Here is a 14,607-nt window from a genome sequence, read left to right as displayed (position 1 = left end):
GATACTGGAGCTCGCTCTATATTAGTGCTCCCCACACTGGTCCAGTTTAACTGGTGGGAATTATTTCATAAATTTTCCCATTGTAGACATGGCTTGAGAGTAAGGATTGCAAAATCAGGCATTAAACATGGATCAAATCCTGCCATCCTCATGTGAATAGCATAAATAAAAGTTGCAGAATTTGGCCCTGTATCTGTAGTTCTCATACATGCAAGGTGCATTTGAGTGGAAATTCAAATTCACTTTGTGATGGAAAAACAAAATCATAAACTTACCCCGAATAAATGACAGCAATTTCTGAGTGCATTGTGCAGCAATTGGAAGAGCTGTTTTATGACTCAGATCTTAAGATCAAAAGTAGAACTATTTTTTCAATGATGCCAGGTCACCTTAACTCTAAAGATAAGCGAAATCCCTGCAGCTTCCAAGTATCAGTGGAGAACACCATGGTAGCTTGAATTTTTCCTATTTTTTGTTTATTGAATTTTGCATAGCTGATATATACATATGCCTATTCTGCTTTACCTCTAAACCAAGAGGTTTAAAATGAAATGGGATGTTTTCTATGCTAACATGTGCAAGGGCTGCTGCAGGAATGAGATAAGCTGTATCAATAAAAACCAAAAACAATTCCTTCCCAAGCTGTAGGCAAGAGAAAACAATTTAAAAGGTGGCTGTGTCAAATAAGATAACAATTATTGTATCGTCTTCATTTGAACTTTTCTGAACAATAGTGGAGAGCTTCAAGGATGCCTCCATTGCCAAAAGTAATACACTGTAAATACACTTCCCTGTGTCTCAACAAACTGAAGATTCTGGAACCAATCTGTCATCAGGAAGAGATAAAAATATTAAAAAGCCACATTCAGTCAAATTAAGAAACAAAGGTGTGGATCAATCCCAGCCCCCTGACTTTTTTCCTTTGCATCACTGTGGCAACACAAAAGGAGCAAAAAGTAGCTGTAATTCCCCTAACTGGGAATTCCCTTGGTGTGGGGGAGTCCCTGGTAGCTCCCAGTTCCTAGTGGGAATTAGACATCCAGCTCTCCAAGGTGGCTTTGAAACTCTTGACCATAAGGCTTTTCCTTCTGTTGCAGCAGCAGTTACTTATCTTTCTTCAGCTTTCATACTGCTCTCCCATCACTTTAATATACGAGTGTCTTCCATATAAAATCAATATCAATATCTCTTATATAGCAAATCCTTAGTGGACTTAATGGAGTCTCTGCCATTTCGCTCTTTCTGGAGTAAAAACTCTGTTTGGGGTAGGTTTTGTTTGTTTGTTTGGAGGGGAGGGGTTTGGCAAGGTATAGCCAGACAGCCAGCTCCCCTCCCCGCCCCAGACCAGCATTGCTGGGAACACAAGGGAGCCAAAACAACAGGGCACTTAACATAAATTCCAGCACAGCCTTTGAAGCTGTGAGAAGCACAGGTGTGCTGCTACAATGTGCCTCTGGGAACATATACAACGATTAGGCTCACAGCAGACAGAGAAGCTGTGACAGACATGGCTCTTAGCCCCTACTAAATAGCGTGATGCACACACCCCAACATCCTAGGTGGGAAAATATTTACCCTAATAAAAGGAATGTCCAGTAGTCGAAACTTATTGTTTCTCTCCCTTGCAAGCGTAAACTACTCTTGCGAGAGCTGGCATCGCCCAAACCCAATTTGGCATAAGAAAGGAGAAAGAGAATAAAGGAGTACAGAGGTATAAGTATAGGACCTACAGCACCATGATTTTTGAGTGCTTTTCACTATCTATCTGCTGGTCAGATAAGTGACAGCCTCCCAAGGCTTCTGCAGCTAAGAGGGTCCCTAAGCCTTTTCCCTTATTCGTCTTTCTGCGGAATTGAGTGACCGATCCTGGCTTGGCACCGCTGGAATTGAGAGATGCAAGGAGGGTAAGAAGCACCCACACCTGATCTCCTATCTTTAGTGTACACATATTTTGAAATGGAGCTCTATACTTTGTTTTCTTTCTTTGGGATTGTGGCTTCCGTTTTGTAACTTGTTTGTGTGTGTAACATCTCTACATTTAAATAAGTAGGCACTAGCAATTTTGTAACCACATGATTAGAATCTAGTTTAATAAATTTTGGTAACCATTTGTGCATAAGCCTGACTTGTTTCTCTGGTTTACTGTAAAGCAGCCAACACAATTAAAGAACCTCAGCCGTTTTGGCTATAAAGCCTGGCCATTAGGTGAGAGTACTAAGAGCCTAGCGTTGAGTTGTGCCGCCTCCAGGGGGCAAACTCTTGGGGCGCCTGTCAGTCAATCCTGACTGCCCACTGCGAAGGAGCTCTGAGCTCTAGCAGTTAAAGTCACGGGTGTGGAGAGCCTCTTAGTGCTGCCATTGGGGCACCTGTCAGTCAGTGTTGACTGCCCACTGCGAAGGAGCTCTGAGCTCTAGCAGTTAAAGACACGGGTGTTTAGGACCTTGGGGCATCCGTCAGCCTAGCCCGGGCTGCCCGCCGCAAAGGGACAGTGCGTCCTAGCGGTTAAAGTCACGGATGGTATAAAACGGGCATAGCTGGCACCTCACCAAACATCCTTGGCCATCGGCTAACACAGGGGCATTGGAGTAAAAAGGGATGTCAATGATGAGAGTGTCTTTCTCAGGGTAGAAAGGCCTTTTTGGTGAAGAATGCTTTGCAGTGGTTCCTAAAAATGGCCAGACTCTGGAATTGCCTTATCTTCTGCCAGCTATGGTGATTCTTATTTATGAGAGAAGTGTTTACATACAGTCTAAAAAAGAGACAGGATAATTTGGGAAATCAAAAGGAGAGAATAATAACTTAAGTTTTTGTTAACATATTTACTATGTATTATTGTTATTTTATTGTGAACTCATGACTTGTTGGCCATCACATATAAAAGTGCATTTTAGAAAGTATTTGAATGAGGAGAGGTTGAGGAAACATAGCATGGTAGAAAGCGGAACTCAGCTGTGCTGTAAAACTGACTCCTATAATGACAGATTCATTGCAGGTTAGAGATGGTTTTGAATAACAATGACTTCAGTTATTTAGATTCTCAAATTACACCAATTAAACAATGACTTGGATTGTAAGGCACTAGAAGGCACTGTAATATGCTGTCAGTTCATGAAATCACTAGTGTTGTGTTGTGGTATAATCAAATGTAGGAAATAAACCCAATGCCAGACAAAGTTACTTCTAAGGCCCATATCTTCTTAACCTAGGCCCTGATTCAACAAAGCACTTAAACATGCATTTAAATCCCATTGACTTCAATAAGACTTAAGCACATGGTTAAAGTTAAGCATGTGCTTATTTAGGGTTGTCAAGGTTCCTCCCCCACTCTGAACTCTAGGGTACAGATGTGGGGACCTGCATGAAAAACCTCCTAAGCTTATCTTTACCAGCTTAGGTCAAAACTTCCCCAAGGTACAAAATATTCCACCCGTTGTCCTTGGACTGGCCGCTACCACCACCAAACTAATACTGGTTACTGGGGAAGAGCTGTTTGGACGCGTCCTTCCCCCCAAAATACTTCCCAAAACCTTGCACCCCACTTCCTGGACAAGGTTTGGTAAAAAGCCTCACCAATTTGCCTAGGTGACTACAGACCCAGACCCTTGGATCTTAAGAACAATGAACAATCCTCCCAACACTTGCACCCCCCCTTTCCTGGGAAATGTTGGATAAAAAGCCTCTCCAATTTGCATAGGTGAGCACAGACCCAAATCCTTGGATCTGAGAACAATGAAAAAGCATTCAGTTTTCTTACAAGAAGACTTTTAATAAAAATAGAAGTAAATAGAAATAAAGAAATCCCCCCTGTAAAATCAGGATGGTAGATATCTTGCAGGGTAATTAGATTCAAAAACATAGAGAACCCCTCTAGGCAAAACCTTAAGTTACAAAAAAGATACACAGACAGAAATAGTTATTCTATTCAGCACAATTCTTTTCTCAGCCATTTAAAGAAATCATGATCTAACACGTACCTAGCTAGATTACTTACTAAAAGTTCTAAGACTCCATTCCTGGTCTATCCCCGGTAAAGACCAGCATATAGACAGACACACAGACCCTTTGTTTCTCTCCCTCCTCCCAGCTTTTGAAAGTATCTTGTCTCCTCATTGGTCATTTTGGTCAGGTGCCAGCGAGGTTACCTTTAGCTTCTTAACCTTTACAGGTGAGAGAAGCTTTCTCCTGGCCAGGAGGGATTTCAAAGGGGTTTACCCTTCCCTTTATATTTATGACAAGGGTATGCATACACTGCGATAAAAAACCTGTGACACTGTGTCAGATCCCAGGTCAGCTGACTCGGGCTCATGGGCTCCGATTGTGGGGCTATACAATTGCAATGTAAACATTCAGGTTTGGTCTGCAGCCTCCGTGCTGAGACCTGCCCATTTCACTCGACTTAAGTGTTTTGCTGAATTGGATCTCTAATTCAATTTTCCCACACTATGTCTTGTTGATTTTATGTCTGTTCCAGAGCAAAAGTGCTCACCACATTGAAAATAACAAATCATATCATTCAAGGCTCTTGCCTGATATTGCTCTTCTAACAGAATTGCTCAAGAATGGAAAACTTCAATAACTTAATTTAATTTGAAAAAGGATCTATCTAGAGCAAATAGCTTATCTCACCTGTGAAGGGTAAGTATTATGTTTCTTTCATAAAAATAAAAGATCTTTATAATTCACTCATGCCTTACAGTCTTGGTGAGCTATAGGTGAGAAATACAATAATAATTCTTAAGTAGTGAGCCACTTTAGCTAGTTTAGTTGGAGTCATTAGTATTTTAGCCCATAAATTGCCTTTTGTGAAACCTTAACATTTTAGAATATTTGTGAGCTGAAAAGTCTGTCCTTCACAGTGAAAGAATTTTGATGCATGTGAAAACAGTGACACTGCTGAGTGTGCAATAATAATACAATAACAAAAGAAAAGGAATGCCAAGAATTTGGCTGGACCTTCTAATGACAAAGTGCAGAGAGAATTTAATATCTACTTTTGATGGTTAAATTATGTACAGTTGCTCTAATAGAGTTACCTGATCATGGGTCCCACATTTTAAACAATGTTTTTAATGCTAAATGACCAAATCAATTACTTCCTCAAACTATCCCTTGCACAACAGAAATAGATTTCACCAGTTATCTTCCTCCTTTGCATTTTTTGCCCTGGGTAAAAATCTGAATCTGATTTAAGAGTTGAACAAAAGCAGGGCATCTTCTTGTGGAAGACCCTGGACTCTAGAATTCAGATTCACTGTTAGCCTGGTGTGCCAGAACCCAAATTTGTTCACCTGTAAGTCTCACTGTAAGGTTTATCCATTTACCCATGATTTTATTGGAGCGTGCACATGGAGTATTGGTAAAGGAGATGGGGCTTAATTTTTGTTTGTTTCTTTCTTTTTTGGTAAGGGAGTATTTTAGCTGACATTGTGTCAATTTAGATTTATGTTGTAACCTGATTTTTTTTATTATATGACCTCTGGAAGGTACATTGTATACATAGATAAATTGTGAATAAAGCAGAAATACTCAGGATATCTATATATTGTATTGCCTATATTTTTGTACCTATATCTATAGTATTTTCTACACTCTGACAAGACAGAAATCACAATATAAATGGTATTATATTAATAAGATAAGAGGGACAATACCAACTCTGACAATAAATGCACATTATTGCAATTTCTAAAGATTAGATTGTTAAATGATATCATTCAGACAAAGGGCCTCGCAGGGTTCACAAAAGGCCTAGGCATTTATATGGATAATAAACATCCTGTTACATTAGGGTACAATCTTTGTGGTGACCAGGCTGCCAGGCACTGTGGGCACAAGAGCCCTCTCCTCTGCAGTGCCGATTAATGAACACTACAGAGAAGATAAACCAGCCCTCCTATTTATTGATATATGTATCTGTGCACGTTGATTCCCCGCCTCATTTCTCATCTCAGTGGAGCCCAGACCTTTCCCCGTTTGCTTAAATGCTTCAGCATCTTTCTCTCGCCAGGGTGTTTGCAGCAGCCTCTGCATTAACTCTGTGCAACTCCCGGACTCTGCGCTGTGCCATATGCGTGTGGACAGAGCTGCACGCCGCGCAGAGACGGGGGGAACCGGATCCGCGGGCGGGGTAGATGGACCTGGCGCTGCTGAAGCCAGGGGCGCGAGCTCCATCTGGCCCTGACCGTCCCCTGGGGGCGCGGGTGGCAGCGCCTCGCCCGACACCAAGCGCCGCGGGCTGGGAAGGGGGAGGACGGCTCGTGGGAGCGTGTCAGGGCGGCCTACTCCGCCCCTCTCCTTCCCCGCGCCCCGGGCCCGCCACCTGCACCTGAAGCCGCCCGGACCAGTGCCCCCATCACCGGACTCGCGACGCATGCGCGGCGGTCGGCCCCACCCTCGCTGTGGAAGCCCGCGGCCCAGATCCGTGTTGCTCGCCGGAAGGAGTTGTGCAATGGACCGCAGCGCGACCGGAAGGGGGACGCTGGTTGAGTGGGACACATCCGCTTTCTTTTGATCGCCGCGGTCTCAGCGTCCCAGAGAGAGCTGCCGCTGCCTTGTCCTCTGCGACGGGTCTGGGTCGGGGCTTCCCTTTCGCTGCCTGTATGGCCGCCTCCGTGGTGAGTCCGCGGGCGACCGGGAGCGGGAGGCCGGAACCGGGCGGGGGGGGGGCAGCTCGTCCTCCATGAGGGGACCAGGTCTGGGGACTGCGTGTGGGGTGACCCCCTGGGCCAGCCGCCGCGCGGCCCTGCCCGCCGGGGACTTCCGGAACTAGGCACATTTCGTGGCCCTCTGAGCGAGGCTTGCCGAGCGCTGGCTGCACGGGCCCTGCCCCGAGCAGCCGGAATCGGCACTCAGCGGAGGCAGGGCGGAGGGGGGGAGATTTGTCTACACGTATCTGCAGGGTATAAATGCGCCTGGGGGAGGAAAATGACAGATTGTTGGGGAGGGAGCAAGGGAGGGGTAACTGGGAGTCCCTGGGCGAAATGTCCAGGGAAACTTAACTGGAATGTTAACAAAACTAACATGCTAATTCTCGTTCGAGATCAGTTTAACTGTGGATCAGTCTGCAAGGGGGCCCCTGGAATTCACAGGGGTAGGGGTTGAAAGCCCTGTCGTGTATGCCATAGGAAACGGTTCAGCATTTTGTATCTCATTTTGTTACTGTACATGTTAATTTACTTGCTGGAGAAACTGCTCATAGAATTTTATCAAACCAACTGTTTTACATTGCCTTACATAATTGTGAGGGTTTTGTTGTTATTTCTAGAACTTTAAAACTTATGTGGATCAGACTTGTAGAGCTGCTGAAGAGTTTGTCAACATTTACTATGATACGATGGATAAAAGAAGAAGGGTAGGTAGATCCCTAACAAGACTCAGTTTTTGTCCCCTTGTTGCTCTTGTGTGTACTTCCATTGTCAGACTGATCCTCTTATATACTTCAAGGCTTCTAGGAGTTAGCTACCATCCATCTTATCATTACTGGCAGAGTCCAGATCTCTGTGTGTATTCTGATCTGCTCTATCAAGTATCCTTCAAAACACTTTTTAAATTAGGGATTCTTAATTTTTTTTCATTGTGTGAGGCGCTTCTAAAGCATGTCTCATAGATCCCTTCACAACCATGATACTATTTCTCTCTGTATTTCTTCAGCAGCTACAGTGCATAGTAAATTTGAATATGTACATTTAAAATCGGTTGTATTAGTTTCCTTTTTCAGAATATCTTGTCTCTGATCTCATGAATTAGTAAGTTTCCTTTCTGCTAACCTTCTAAGCTAGCAGTGTCCCTTCATTATAATTGAGTTTGGGTATCTCTAGAAATGACTGAGGAAGAGAAAGTGGTTCCAGCATCTTATGATCAGGGAGTGCTCCATGGACTACAGTGGAAGAATTGCTGATCTGAATGCTTTTTCACGCACTTGTTTAATGTGAGGTTTCAGAGTAACAGCCGTGTTAGTCTGTATTCGCAAAAAGAAAAGGAGTACTTGTGGCACCTTATAGATTAACCAATTTATTTGAGCATAAGCTTTCGTGAGCTACAGCTCACTTCATCAGATGCATACTGTGGAAACTGCAGAAGACATTATATACACAGATTTCAGAGGAACAGCCGTGTTAGTCTGTATTCGCAAAAAGAAAAGGAGTACGTGTGGCACCTTAGAGACTAACCAATTTATTTGAGCATGAGCTTTCGTGAGCTACAGCTCACTTCATCAGATGTTTCTGCTGCAGTTTCCACGGTAAACATCTGATGAAGTGAGCTGTAGCTCACGAAAGCTCATGCTCAAATAAATTGGTTAGTCTCTAAGGTGCCACACGTACTCCTTTTCTATATACACAGAGACCATGAAACAATACCTCCTCCCACCCCACTTTCCTGCTGGTAATAGCTTATCTAAAGTGATCACTCTCTTTACAATGTGTATGATAATCAAGGTGGGCCATTTCCAACACAAATCCAGGTTTTCTCACCCTCACCCAAAAACACACACGCACACACACAGACTCACTCTCCTGCTGGTAATAGCTTATCCAAACTTACCACTCTCCTTACAATGTGTATGATAATCAAGGTGGGCCATTTCCAGCATAAATCCAAGTTTAACCAGAACGTCTGGGGGGGGGGGGTTAGGAAAAAAAAAGGGGAAATAGGCTACCTTGCATAATGACTTAGCCATTCCCAGTCTCTATTTAAGCCTAAATTAATAGTATCCAATTTACAAATGAATTCCAATTCAGCAATTTCTCGCTGGAGTCTGGATTTGAAGTTTTTTTTGTTTTAAGATAGCGACCTTCATGTCTGTGATTGCGTGACCAGAGAGATTGAAGTGTTCTCCGACTGGTTTATGAATGTTATAATTCTTGACATCTGATTTGTGTCCATTTATTCTTTTACGTAGAGACTGTCCAGTTTGACCAATGTACATGGCAGAGGGGCATTGCTGGCACATGATAGCATATATCACATTGGTGGATGTGCAGGTGACCGAGCCTCTGATAGTGTGGCTGATATTATTAGGCCCTGTGATGGTGTCCCCTGAATAGATATGTGGGCACAGTTGGCAACGGGCTTTGTTGCAAGGGTAGGTTCCTGGGTTAGTGGTTCTGTTGTGTGGTATGTGGTTGTTGGTGAGTATTTGCTTCAGGTTGGGAGGCTGTCTGTACACAAGGACTGGCCTGTCTCCCAAGATCTGTGAGAGTGTTGGATCATCCTTCAGGATAGGTTGTAGATCCTTAATAATGCGTTGGAGGGGTTTTAGTTGGGGGCTGAAGGTGATGGCTAGTGGCGTTCTGTTATTTTCTTTGTTAGGCCTGTCCAGTAGTAGGTGACTTCTGGGAACTCTTCTGGCTCTATCAATCTGTTTCTTCACTTCCGCAGGTGGGTATTGTAGTTGTAAGAATGTTTGATAGAGCTCTTGTAGGTGTTTGTCTCTGTCTGAGGGGTTGGAGCAAATGCGGTTGTATCGCAGAGCTTGGCTAGACAATGGTAGACAATGGATCGTGTGGTGTGGTCAGGGTGAAAGCTGGAGGCATGTAGGTAGGAATAGTGGTCAGTAGGTTTCCGGTATAGGGTAGTGTTTATGTGACCATTGTTTATTAGCACTGTAGTGTCCAGGAAGTGGATCTCTTGTGTGGACTGGACCAGGCTGAGGTTGATGGTGGGATGGAAATTGTTGAAATCATGGTGGAATTCCTCAAGGGCTTCTTTTCCATGGGTCCAGATGATGAAGATGTCATCAGTATAGCGCAAGTAGAGTAGGGGCGTTAGGGGATGAGAGCTGAGGAAGCATTGTTCTAAATCAGCCTTAAAAATGTTGGCATACTGTGGGGCCATGCGGGTACCCATAGCAGTGCCACTGATCTGAAGGTATGGTATGATCAGGGATGGTAGTTGCTAATGGAAGCCAATGTTTGAGTAGGACACTTCAGTCAGTTCTGTATGGAGGATCTAATATCTGCAATACTGTTTTAATTCTTCTGATCGTATGAATGTGTTTCCCATATTGGCAACAAGTAGCTTGATTTTTAATAATGGATTTTTTCCAAATATGTTCTCATAATCCCTTTAGGTGTTGGCTAGACTTTATCTGGACAAAGCAACATTAATTTGGAATGGTAATGCAGTGTCTGGACAAGAAGCACTGAAAGAATTTTTTGAAATGTTGCCATCTAGTGAATTCCAGGTTAATATGTTAGACTGCCAACCTGTTCATGGTAAGGTTATTTTATAATTCTGGGTTTTTTTTTTTTAATAGTTGTAGAATGTGAACAACAAATGTAATAAATATTGATTGATGTGACTATTAGAAAAGGTAAAGAAAAGACCTGATGGCTGAAATGTAGGGCTATTTTTAAATAAAGGGGTGTAGTGGGAGGGTGACTACTTAAAACTGTACAGTAGAATTTATTAAACTTCCTCTTTTAGAACCCTTACTCAGATATAACCTTGATATTTTCATGCACTGAAGCAGTTACTCTTAATATATTAAACTAACTACGTGGCATTGTAACATAAACAGTGCAAGTTAAAAATAGCATTAAAAAGCAACATTTGCTAATGAACAAGTTACCACAGGTGTTTCTGTTAGTAACAATACAACATAAAAATCAGTTTAACACACATACTCTTCCAACTGTTTGCTAACAGACCTGCAGCTGTGACTTGTATGGAAATGATTATTAGTTAAGTAGACACTCTAGCATTTCACATAAGCAGCTGAGGTGATGGGAAATTGTGCATAACTTTTCTATTCTTTTACATCTGTCATTCTTTTTGTGAAGAGCAAGCTACTCAAAGCCAGACAACAGTCCTTGTAGTGACGTGTGGGAGAGTAAAATTTGATGGCAACAAGCAACGTTACTTCACCCAGAATTTCTTACTGACGGCACAAGCTACACCTACCAGCACAGTGTGGAAGATTGCAAGTGACTGCTTCCGCTTCCAGGATTGGGCCAGTTAATGGGGACTGAGAGGTGATTGCTTTCCCTCTTCATTGTGTGACTTCAGCTCTCTGGACAGTCATTCTCTGAACGTGGAAGACCTTTATCCCTTCTAGTGTGCCGTTTGTTCTGGAAGTACTGCAGATCTGTGTTTTGCTAGTCCTAGTGGCCCAGGACATAAAGGCAAATGTATTTTTGAAATGGAAGAAGTTTGCTCAAGTTAATTGGGCCCCTGTGAAATATTTAAGGCAGTGAGCCAAAGGGCATACCCGTTCCTGAAGTTTGTGTTAGTGATTCACTCATGTAATGTTGAAATCATTCCTGTAAATGCCTTACTTACAACTATCCTGCTGCTTCAGGAACTTTTTCAGTAATATTGAATGCTAAAATCTCCACTGCTTGAACAGTGAATCCATTCATACAGATGTGCAATCATTTCAGCTTAGAAACACCATCTTTGAAGCAGACACCTATGACAGCGAGAAATGGAATTAGTTGCTCCTATGTGACGTGTATGAAACTTCAGAACTGCTTATTTTGAGCCTTGAGCTTGATCTGGCAACAATTAGAGTTCTTTTTTTCCAGTAAGAGTGGCCACATCAAAGTAACTTCTCATATATTAGATGGGAGAGATCCCACTTGGAGTTGTAGTGTTACCAATGAATTACATGGTTTGGGGGATGGGGGAATAAAGGGATTGGTAAATACAGTCATACTTTCTGCTTCCTCTCTGAAAATTGAAAATATAACACTTGAACATGTGTAAACTCTCAAAAAATCATCTGTTGTAAAGCCAGTGTTTAGTGTCCTCGATGTACAAGGAATACAACGCTTATCAGGTTTCTCCTTTGGCTTAACCCTGTTAATATTTGGTTAGGATCACTTATGTAGATCTAGGTCCACACTAACAGCTCTGTTGAATGCAAAGGGAAAGGACAAGCATATTAAGCTGATTTGAGAAGCTGCTTCCCTTTCTTTGGAAGTCTTGGAGTATAAGCTACATATCAGTCAGCTGTTTCATCCTTTGTTTTCTATAGCTAGTAATTTCATTATTCCTATGAAGCACAACATACTTATTTTATTGCAACTTTTTCTCCTATTTTGAATTTGCAAGCTTTTACCCCATCAGTCTGAAACATTATAATAGGAAAGTGGCATTGAAATAGTGTATATGATATGCTAGTCATCTCTTTAGTGCAGTTGTTCAGAGTAGATGCTTTGACTACTGTGGTCCCAGAAGGATATTAACCTCTCAACATGAGAAAACTTTATCTTCCTTCAATCCAAAGTTAATGCGCAACTTTCATTTGTCTTTGTCCTGTTTGGTTTTTATTATGGGTTTCTCAGAATATGGTTACCTTAAATTGCTATACTCTTGGTTCTATTTTTTAAATTTTTTTATTGTTTTAAAGTTTAGAGGGTAGCTTGCTTTCTTAACCTGAATTAACGCTTTAGATCTCAGGATGGCAGCACTTCGTGTTCAGACTGCTAATCTAAGTTGAGCAAATTAAAAGGGTGGAAATCTAGTCACATAGTAAGTACTTGAAAACACACACTCTGCTTGTAAGTAAAAATCTATTTGACTGTAACTTGTAAATCTGATCTTAATTTCATCCTGACAGATGTTTTGACAATTCACAAGGCTGTTACCTTTATACTTGTAAGGCTGGAATATGTGACTGGGGAACCACTCATTTTATTCCTTATAAATCAGAAAACAGAAAATAAACCGTATTTTAAAAACGTATGTATACTTAACATATGTTTTTAACAAATAATGGTAAAAGTTGATATAAAGATGAAATGGTTGGCTGCACCAGTATTGAACTTAAAGGGTTTCTAGAAATGTTTATATCATTAGGTTGGAGAATTTGTAATATATTGTCCAACTCTCTTAAATGGAAATTTTTCTATAGTTAAAGTCGGAAATGGTCTCTCTAAAGTCCTTGTTCAAGAAACTTTTTCCTCTGTTTTCCTACTTTTGAGAAAACAGGAATCTAAAAATGGCATAAGGACTACAAAACTGTTTAACGTTGTAGCTATCGTAAATGTATTGCGATTGTGTGCATAGCGGAGGAAAGATTGACCTTTTTAACTGTGTAATGTCATCTTGCAATAATGTTGGGAGGTTTTCGTATCTTTTCTACCAGATCAAAAGAAGAATTAACGTTGAAGTTACCTGCTAATTATATAGCATTGTTGAACTGTGGTGGTGTTGTATTATGGTTACAACTCACTGTTTCTTACAGATGAAATTCATATTCCTAATGTATCTTGTCTACATATGGTATCAGTATAACTTTTATCTCTAAAACATTTATGGGTGAAATTCCAGCACTGGGCTTCTGAATTATGAAGACATTCAGTCTTTAGAACACAATATTCTTATACCAAACAAACACATTTATGCTCAAGTAAATATTTATTTAAAATTACTGGGATGACGCCTTAAATCTTAAATTAGCATGTACAATTGTCTAAAACTTTCTGTCACAACAGTGGAAGTTTTAGATGTAGATGTAGCTGTTCTATACATTCTGTTCAGATGGAAGCAGGTTTGGGCTTTAAGTATGGCTGGTGCTCTGAGTTCTTACTATCTGAAGCATAATTTAGTGTGTGCACAAACTAACCTAGTTGTACAGGCTCTGCCTTCCATTGTGCTTCGTGTTAATTTCACAGTTGGAAGTGGATCTTGGCTGTTGCTAGCATGGATTTTTGTGGAATTGGTGGAAGTGATGATCTTCCGCACTATTCTTCCTGCTTCCCTTCAGTAGAGCTATAATAAGGTTTTGGCTTTGGAAGTTGTTGATGGTTATGTCCTCGTAGCTGGAGGTGATCTGTCTTAAAGAAAAGGAGCGTACTCAGGCTGCCATAATTGCCTGCTAACCAAAATTCTTAATACTTGTGCAAAATCATAAGAACTAAACTGCATAGAAGTCCAAACACTCTGATGCTTTCCCTTGCTATTCAAATAGTAAATTCTGGGCATGTAGCAAAGCAGTCATACAAAATCAAGCTGAAAATCTAAGCAAATGCAAATCCTAAAACCTTTTGCTTATCTTGTATTGCCTCCATTGATCAACTTTGTTTGACATTCTAGTTATGTTGCTTTGCTCTTTTTAGCATGCCACAAATAATTTAAAGTGCTCAGTGCTGTCATTTCTTGGAGGGGAGTATTTTGTCTTCAAAGGCTAGGTAACGCTTGTTATCTGATGAGAGAATTCTGAAATATAAAGAAGTGATGCTTTTTTAACATCAAAATAGCTTTCCACAAACTTGAATGTTTTATAATCTTTTGCAACTATTTAAGACCTCTTGTAAGGGTGTCACTTTAAAAAAATCGTTTGATCTGGTACTTTATTTTTATTACAAGCTTTCATAGTGTTTTCTTACTATATTAAAGTTCAGGAAATAACATTTGGCTCTTCAACTTTGCTGTTTGGGTTTTGGCATTGGGTTACATATGTTCTAACTATTGCCACCATATGGTACTCAAATAGCTCAGAACAGAGCCACCAGTGTACACGCTCCTTGATGGTGGTGGTGTCTCTCCTGTGATGAGAAAAATGAACTGATGATGGCAACTGATTCCACAGTCATGTGCATCAGCAGTAATGCAGCATAATTGAGGTAAATGATACTTCAGAGCGCAGAAGTAAAAACTCTG

General features: G+C 41.3%; 1 protein-coding gene across 1 annotated transcript; it reads left to right on the top strand.

Annotated features, from left to right (window-relative positions):
* The first annotated feature begins 6,458 nt into the window (after positions 1–6,458).
* NXT2 (nuclear transport factor 2 like export factor 2) lies at positions 6,459–14,355 on the top strand. Its single transcript, XM_048865419.2, has 4 exons — positions 6,459–6,614; positions 7,265–7,351; positions 10,070–10,214; positions 10,782–14,355. Exons 1-4 carry the CDS (start codon positions 6,600–6,602, stop codon positions 10,958–10,960), a joined length of 426 nt encoding a protein of 141 aa, XP_048721376.1. The 5' UTR covers positions 6,459–6,599; the 3' UTR covers positions 10,961–14,355.
* The last annotated feature ends 252 nt before the right edge of the window (positions 14,356–14,607 follow it).

Source organism: Caretta caretta, chromosome 9 (genome assembly GCF_965140235.1).
Source record: "Caretta caretta isolate rCarCar2 chromosome 9, rCarCar1.hap1, whole genome shotgun sequence".
NCBI classification, from domain to species: domain Eukaryota; kingdom Metazoa; phylum Chordata; order Testudines; family Cheloniidae; genus Caretta; species Caretta caretta.
The sequence above is the reverse complement of the archived record's forward strand: the minus strand, read 5'-3'. Positions and strand labels throughout refer to the sequence as shown.

What these genes read in the sequence shown, in the direction of transcription:
- NXT2 (XM_048865419.2), top strand. An exon ending in CGATGGATAAAAGAAGAAGG is followed by an intron (nt 7,352 to 10,069) that starts GTAGGTAGATCC and finishes TAATCCCTTTAG; the next exon opens with GTGTTGGCTAGACTTTATCT. An exon ending in AGACTGCCAACCTGTTCATG is followed by an intron (nt 10,215 to 10,781) that starts GTAAGGTTATTT and finishes CTTTTTGTGAAG; the next exon opens with AGCAAGCTACTCAAAGCCAG.